Source organism: Penaeus japonicus, unplaced genomic scaffold, assembly GCF_977035675.1.
Source record: "Penaeus japonicus unplaced genomic scaffold, GWHDUDI00000001_assembly GWHDUDI00000017, whole genome shotgun sequence".
Classification (NCBI taxonomy): Eukaryota; Metazoa; Arthropoda; class Malacostraca; order Decapoda; family Penaeidae; genus Penaeus; species Penaeus japonicus.
The window spans coordinates 21,665,653-21,674,541 of NW_028234419.1; the positions used below are offsets into that span (position 1 = coordinate 21,665,653).

Genomic DNA, 8,889 nt, shown 5'->3' on the forward strand with positions numbered 1-8,889 from the left:
TATATATGTTCTGCTGATAGAAAATAGGAAAAACGCAAAAGCAAAAAATCACAAGCAACGTGATACGAGAGCTATTCTTATAACCACAGAGATGTCCGGAGTGTATATTGCTTTCAGTAAGCAAAAAACATGCCTATTTCTTAATTCGTTGGATTCGAATCGGCACGTAGATGATGTTTGTTTGTTTTTTTACCTACCAGTGTTTATTTATTTTTTTATTTTTTTTACCATCATACGAAGAGTAAGTTATATTCAATGACAGATGATGGAAACTATCATCATAATCATTACAAATAGCGTAATATATGTTTAGTTTTAATTCACAAACACAAATGTGTACCACACTCCTAGCACCATCAAGAAATACTAGAAGAGCACCCAACCGCGGTCTCTACCAAGTACTATCTTCACAAAGCGCTGACACGCCTCAAGCTGTCGAACTCCGGCTCACAGCAAAGGTGGTGCAGGGTGAGATGAGGAAGGTGAACTAAACCATGTGCAGCGACTGTTATGTTCCCCTGTGCCAGTATGGTTGGTTTATGCTTGAAGCACAGGTCGAATACCTCTTTTCCATCTCTTCATGTCTCTTTTTTTTTAACTTTCGTTGAGAATGGGTATTTCTTTCGTTATTTGTTTAAGAAAGAAGTAAATAGTAAAAAAGGTGCTTTTGTCCTCCCTTAAAACTGTTATACTTCTGTCCGATCGAGTGTAAAGACCGTGATAAGTTGATAATGGACTCTACACATGTACATACCTGTACATGCATGTATCCATACAGCCACAAGCGCGATGTATGCACATGCTCATATATGTGCATAGGATATGATGACAGACTGACCAAGGAGACCTAATTCACTCCCGTTGAAGATTCACTAAATCAAATCAAGAAAAGACCGTTCTAGACTTGGCATTTGATTGATCTTGCACAAGTTTGGGATCGCCGCCGCTCGATGAGTGAACTGGCAGTCAAGAATTCTGAAAATGTCTCGCAAATTTTCCCGCAATGAAATACTGGAAAGGTCGTTGATCTATTAAAACTAATAAATCTTTAGGACAGACAGACAGATAGATTAACAGATATAGAAATATACAAGGTCTAATCTAGAAATAACCGATCTTTGGCTATTGAAGAAAATGGTTCTTCTACAATCTGCGGAAACATTAATCCTCTTCAAAGAAGGCTTCCAGAGTCTCTAAACACTAGGCTCATCGATCTTCCCAAAAGAAACATTTCCTTGGTATCTTTCTTATTTGTTTTTAAAGATCACCATAAGCTCCTCCGTCGTGTTTTCCTTAAAGTATTTTGTAAAGGTACGTTATCATAGTAAATGCGCTAGTTCGAACACCGCTGCATTCCGAATGGGACCAACACATTCCCAGACATTACTCCTCGCTGGTAGTTTGGCCTTCAAGAACACACTCGTAGATTCAAGGAAGCAAGACGGGTCAGCTTACGGGTCTCAAGAAAGGACTTCGATATAGGTTTCCAGTGGGAGGAAGGGATGCTGGGATGCGCGTCTAGGGGACAAAGGAGCTTACTCTGAAGGGGATTCGTTTCCTCGATTTAAATAAGTTCGGTTTTCAATTTATAGCCAACGGTCGGGGGGTGGGGCTGGGGGAGGGGTGCTGGCGTGTACGTGCGTGAATGTACTCTTGTTCTTGCGAGAATTTCCTTTTAGAGACAATGTTCTATTTGGATGTTCTACCTGCTTTACTGACTTCCCTTTTCCTCTCATTGCGGTGATTTACTGTGTATAAATATATCTAATATCTTTATATGTGTGTGTACTTGTTCGCGCTTTATGAGTACGCCACTGCCCACACACTCAGAAAACATATTAACGATGTAAAGGCGACCAACTCGACTGTGGCAAGTATAACACCACCTTTAAGAGCTTTAGAACTTTCTTGGTTGGTTAACATCCTGTGACCTACAAGCAATACTTTATAGGTTCCGTATCCTTTCATTCATAAGAGTAACTTTTCGTTTCTGCATGAACATCGATAAAGGTAAGGTTACCATACTATATAACAATCATATTTTATGAAATTTTGAAACAATCTTTAAAGAACACACTACCACTCAAAATTACCTGCTGCCTAGGATATAAAACAGGAATATATAAGGAGGAGAGAATTTATGTCATATAGTCATACAGCAAGTACAATAAATATCACGACATTTATTTCGTCTCTAAAATGTAGTAACACTTCAAAAGCATTACTGGTTTCTATCATACATAAATAAATACATATTGCAAAAAAAAAAAAACGAACATGTCTTATATGAAACAGCTATCATTACGAATTTCACATTTTTTTCCCTTCAATGTATACGTAAAACACGGCTAGTGTTTGTGGAAGACGCCTTTTCCCTGCCTGTATAATGAAGGAATTGTGGGTAATGGAAAAGTTTCAACGAGAACGCGTATTCTCATATTGTAGTGAACACACAACTATCACTTTTAGGTTGTTGTTTCTTAATGAAATTTGTTTAGACTGTAATGTAGACTGTTATTGTTCAATAACTGGTTAAGGCAATTTCAGTGTACATAAATTGAATATAACAATTTGAAAGTTTTTTTCTTCTAATGCTCAAACAAATTCAAAATATACATCAGCAATAAATTTCTTTGGATCATTTTTCCACACAAACATTTTCAATTGAAGTGTTTTCCTGTTCTCATTACAAGCATATAACTATTTGATATCATTCCAATTGGGCAAAAAAGCTTTCTTACAACTTGGCTTAATATCAACACAAAGAGACATGAAACAACATAAGGGCAACAAAACATTACAAAATAAAATACTTTTCCCCTGATGTTCTGAATATTCATGAATAGTCAAGCATTCTATGGAACATGGTGTATTAAACGTTTAGTTCTTTAGTAATGGAGAGCAATAATTTGTATATAACACTAATTTGTATATGTGATGATAAAATACACAGTATTAACAAAATGCGATTTTGAAAGGAAGTGATGCAACTGATGTAAGCTTTATCTTGTGAAATGCACAAAGTTAATTGTAAAATGGAAAATTGTTTCCTTTGCCTATATATTATTATTATTGGGACGGGTAATACATAGAAAAGTTTGCACTTTAATATCCTTCGGGTGTAAAAAGACAATATCATTCCTAAGATCAAACGGTGACCTTTACAATAAAGCTTCAGTTTTCTAAAATATCCTACATTATCTATTACAAAGCTATGCAGGGCAGTAGCTAAAAGCAATTCTTTATTTCTGAAGTGTTGAAGATAAAACCCGTTGCTGTTCCTATCAAGCAACAGTTTCCAGTATGACAAAAGCAAAGCTAGCCATTTACCCCATCACTTTTATGCACACATTAATCATGTGGTCCCTAGATTCAAGAGCTGCGCGGAAGTCTGCTACAAAATAGATGCTGTATTACTGGTAACAATTACCTTTACTTCCTTTTGTTTAGCGTGTTATCATGGGGGAAATATTCCTGCTTTCCACATTACATGTTTGGGTGCATAGTTAACATCACCTATTCGACTGCCCTAGAAGGGATGATTCAAGTGACCGAATATGTAGTTTAAATAAACATCTGTTTTACATACAATATAAAATACCCTAGTGGTGTGTATATACTGCTTCAACATATTAGTATATTAAAAGTAAATACATATTTTGATAACTTACGGCAGTAAAATTAGAGTATAGAATACCCATATTGAAATAGGCAACATTGGAACCTAAGAAAACCGCCTAGTATCTTCTCCTCTTCCTGTCGTCTGCTTCTCTCGATGGCTCCCGCCGCGGCCACCTGCCGCCTTGGCTTGACGACGTCCCCCCACGAACCTCGTATTCATAACTCGATGCTCGGTACTGCCAGTCCCTTTCCTCGGACTCCTGTGTGCCCCCGTACTTCTCCAGCCAATCGCGATAATGGTACCACCACTGCTCCCATTTCAGGTAGTCGTCGAGGGTAATGGATCTGTCGCCAAAGTAGCCAGACTCCTTATAGTAACGGTATCTGACATGGACGTCGTCCCAATTCTGCGGCAGCTCTCGAGGCAGGTCGCGGTGCGGGTCCCACTGCCGGATTTCGCCATAGCGCTCCTGGTACTCTCTGTATTCTGCTTGATGTTCCTGAAGCCACCGCTCGTGTGCAGGGTGAGTGGCCCGGCCTCGGCTGCCTGGCGAGGGCGACCTTGAGTGCAGTCTGCCTCCTTCAAGGTACACTTTCTTATCCTGACCGCCCTCACGCACAATTTTCATTCTTACGCCTTCGTATTCTTGTCTCTGCGAACTGAGCTGGGCCAACTTCCCAAACCTCTCGGACAGGGTCATGCGGCGTGGCCCGTCGTCCTCGTCTGACGAAGAATCCGAATCTGTGTCTTCGCCTTCAGATTTGGGCGATTCTCTCGGGGGCGGAGGAGGCTGGTGGTAATCGGGGTGATCGGGGGGAACCACCTTATAGTGGTGAGGATCCAGCAGGTGCCGCCCCTCCGTGGTGCTCCTGGGAGGCGTGCCAGGACCACTTCGGTAGTCCCCTGGCTCTTTGACCACCACCACACTGTCGTCGTTGTAGTAGGCGCCTGCAGCGGGTGGCGCCGGCAGCCTGGGTTTCCTCCTCACTGCCCCTTCTACGTCCTTCGGCTTTACTTTCGTCTTCAGCTTCGCAACCTTGGGCACGGCAGTTCGAGTCTTGGTCATGACCACGTTGCTGACTGTCTTGGTAACTAGCTTCTTGGTAGTCTCTTGATGCGACACCTGCTTGATTCGGACTTGAGACGGTGGCGAGGCCGGCGGCGGCTGCCTCCTGGCTATCCTGCCCCGGTGCGGCGATCCGGAGTAGGACCTCGGTCTCCTGGGCGGCGGCGAGTACGAGTGCCTGCGCCTCGATCCCGAAGTGCTCGAAGAAGAACTGGAGAAGGAGGACGACGAAGAGCCTGACGACGATCGCGAATAGGACGAATAGCTCCTGGAATACGACGAACCGCTACTACTGGAAGATGATCTGGAGTAACTGCTCGAGTATGAGCGCTTGTGGACGCGAGGTCTGGTGGGAGAGTGGGATCCCGGACGCCTCTTCACCCTTGAGATCGGCTTCGGAGAACGTCTAGGAGATCGTCGCGGCGAATGGCGGGGTGACCTCTGGGCAGGCCGGAGTGGGGAGCGTCTGGGGGAGTGTCTGATGGAGTGCGGGGAGCGGCTTCTTGTTCTGCGGGGCAACGAAATACAAAGAAACCATTACAGAAAGCAGCTTCAGAGAATGTCACTGAATTACTCCTGTCGATACATCAGTTTTGAATTTAAATATGAAAAAGACCGAAAGACCGAAATTGCTGACTATACATCACGCGTTAAACGATGTACAGTCAGTTGTGTCCTTTTTCAAACACATAAATGACTAAATTAGTAATAATATTCAAAAGATATTTGAATACAAACAACAGCGTCGTTCACAGACGCTTATAAATACACAATGTACGTGGATCTTTGAGTACATACATATTCATAATTTCTTTTCTCTCTTCTGTCAGATTTTAATAATAATCCAACAATAGCCACAATACTTAACCATGTTTCATGAATAAGGAAAATTCCCCATCTTTGACAAATGACCAAGAGAAAATAGACTACGTTTCCCCCAGAAAAAAAAAATTCTAAACAAGTGTCTATCAACAACGAGTGAATGAGTAGGCCATTTAATGGAACCAATACACACACTCCCCTTGTTGCAGGCTGGCTTAAAGACTGGCTTAACTAATCAAGCCGAGTGTATTGCACCCAAATGCTGCCAAGTGGCGCGCTGATTGGGATAATGGACTGCAATTAGGAGTAGATCCATCCACCCACTGATTTTTTTTTGTACAATTCTTTGAATCAAAAAGCACAGGAGCTCAAGTTTCAAACGTGGGTGTTACCGATTTTTAGACAATCAGAATAGGATTGTGGAGAGGGAGGTAGGAAAGGAAAGTGGGAGAAGAGAAAGAGAGAAAAGAGGGAGAAGGGAGAAAAGAGAAAAGGGGGGGGGGAGAGAGAGAGAGAGAGAGAGAGAGAGAGAGAGAGAGAGAGAGAGAGAGAGAGAGAGAGAGAGAGAGAGAGAGAGAGAGAGAGGAGAGAGAGAGGAGAGAGAGAGGAGAGAGAGGGAGGAGAGAGAGGAGAGAGGGAGGAGAGAGGGAGGAGAGAGGGAGGAGAGAGGGAGGAGAGAGGGAGGAGAGAGGGAGGAAAGAGGGAGGAAAGAGGGAGGAAAGAAGGAGGAAAGAGGGAGGAAAGAAGGAGGAAAGAGGGAGGAAAGAAGGAGGGAAAGAGGGAGGAAAGAAGGAGGGAAAGAGGGAGGAAAGAAGGAGGGAAAGAGGGAGGAAAGAGGGGGGAGGGGGAGGGGGGGGAGGGGGGAGAGAGGAGAGAGGAGACAGGGGGGAGAGGGGAGACAGGAGGGAGAGGGGGAGAGGGGAGAGGGGAGAGGGGAGAGGGGAGAGAGGGGGTTAAGGGAGAGAGAGAGAGATTCAAAAATGCCTTCCTAGAGGGAATTGGTCTGTAGTCTTCTTTTCCTAAAACTAAATGTGTTGTAATTTGCCAGTAACAAATATTGTTACCATTTCACATCAATGCAGATATCGTAAAAGCAAGAATCATTGATATTAAAATCAATATGCTATTCAATGAATTATGGAAGATTAGAATGAAGATTAGACAAAGTACATGTGGATAATATGGTAAAATAGATTTGTTGATTTCTTTTCAGAATCATTTCCAGTGAGATTTCTGCACTTTTGGCATCTAACTCAGCTATCTCTTTGATCAGCCTGGCTATTAAAAAAAACAAAAAAACTAACTAACTTAAATTTACAGAACCCAATATCAAAATAAAGCTGTGTTTCTGGTTTCACCAAAATTACTTCGCTTCCGAGAGGCCATTTGCAAATACTATACAGGAAATAGAGAGGGGAAAAAAATGTATGTAAAGTTGGCAAAGCAACTGAGATTGTAACATTGTTCATATATAAGAAATACATCAGACAGAAAGGAAGCTCACTTTGCAATATGCCTTTTTCCTTCTTACAAGCAAAGATTATGAGTGTGCATACTCCTCCTAAGCACACAAATGTACCCAAACCTAATTAGATCATTGGATAAACAAAATTTTCAGCAATGCATTTGGTTATTGTAACAAATACATAAGTAAAATATTAGATGTATACACAAGGAAACATTGTTTTATGGTTTTCCTACAAATACCACGTACCTTGTTTTGTTAGATCAAGACTGTACCAATTTTCGACACATAACTGTAAGGTTAGCACTGCTCTAACGAGAAAAACACGATCTAGTTCCTACCATTAATATTCGTGTCACAAGCAAGTGACCCAAAAATCAACTATCCTTGCCGTCTTGAGAACAGTCAACTTCCAAGTCCTGTAGCACATAAACTAAAAGGGGAAAACTAAAAATCTGTCCAGGGTTCTTTAAATAATTCAGTGAGGATTGCTTTCTTTCAAACTCGATTCGCTAAGCTCAAACTTTGGAATAAGTAGGTGGTTTTAGTACTTAATTGCAAGCAAGATTTTTCTCATAACTTTTTTTTCTAGTGGTATATAATAATTAAATCAGGATCTGGTTTGGTATCTACAGGTTTATAAAAAGAAGCAATAAAAAGTTCAGGAAAATTAATAATAATAGTGATAAATATATTGATAAATAAAGCTCTCAAAGACATCATAAGATGTTATTGCAAGTGAAAAATGCCATGCAAACTGATTTCCATAAGATGAACATGACAAATCAGATATCACAAAATACAAACCAGTGCAAAAATCATTACCATCTTTATTCAACAATATGTGAAAGAATGAGCAGATGCCATCAATAACAAAATGAAAGGTACTGACTGACTATCCAAAATAAACAAAATAACATTGAAAAATAGCTCACCATCCAAGCCAGGGCTATCTGTCTATCTAAAAATTAAGCCCCCATGGATGAGTCCCGCAATATTACACGCATGTGTAGAAAGCCTATGCCAGGGATCCATCAGCTACCAAAATCAAAACTTGTCCAAACCGATACTATGCCAATCAACAAAAATACATTTCCAGTCTTTAACTTTTCTCACCATATTCAGAAGAGAATACTTTTTTTTTTTTTTCATCAAAATCTGAACAAATATAAATCTTTGGGGTTGGTTGGTTTACTCTAAAATGTCCGTCAAAGGTTGCTGGTTTTCTTTCAATAATTATTTGCAACATCACTACAAGGAATGTATGGCTCATATTAACCCACTCACGACGGGGGCATTCCAGCCTTGCATGTCACAATGCCGGAGCTTTCGAATGCTTAGGCCTAAATCAATTAAATGACTGGCACCATATGGTGCCACCCGGCCACCAGGCCCTTGAATGAGCGGTACCATAGTGTACCACCCGTCCAGAGAGGGTTAATATAGATGCAGCAGAACCTCCCCACCTCTTCTAACATATCAGTAATGAATATATCAATAATAGAGACAACTGGAAAGATAGTCTACCAACCTAACTACCTATCTACATATCTATTTCTATTTCTATTCAATAGAAAAATAAATATGCAAATACAAAAGATCAAGTCAACGTCTCAGATATTGGGACAGAAATGTCTAACTTAGGCCATAATCGCTTCGACCTTGTACGACCTACCTTCGCCTGGGGTCCCGTGGAGACCTGGGCCGTGTCGGAGAGCCACCAATCTTGCGTGGAGGAATGGCAGCAGGATCCCTGGGGTCCCTAGGGTCCCTGGGGTCACGGGGACGTGACGAAGCCCGACTCTCCCTGCCCTTCTCGTCCCCGCTTGCTTCCCCTACATCACTGTAGCCAAGCTCATCGCGGTAGAGCTCCTTGAAGCCAGTGTGAGCCCATCTGTTGTCATTGGAGAAGTG

The 8,889-nt window shown here is 41.7% G+C and overlaps 1 protein-coding gene across 3 annotated transcripts in view; it reads right to left on the reverse strand.

Annotated features, from left to right (window-relative positions):
* Positions 1-2,123: 2,123 nt before the first annotated feature.
* LOC122264621 (uncharacterized) overlaps positions 2,124-8,889 on the reverse strand; it is a 16,692-nt gene continuing 9,926 nt past the window's right edge. For 2 of the 3 annotated variants that reach the window (XM_043033622.2, XM_086546123.1), the window contains 2 exons: positions 8,651-8,869; positions 2,124-5,196 (listed from right to left, as the gene is read on the reverse strand). In XM_043033622.2, coding sequence (XP_042889556.1) covers positions 3,738-5,196; positions 8,651-8,869 — 1,678 coding nt within the window. In that variant the 3' untranslated portion in view covers positions 2,124-3,737. The remainder of the gene's footprint in view (positions 5,197-8,650; positions 8,870-8,889) is intronic. The other variant, XM_043033623.2, reaches the window with a different exon arrangement.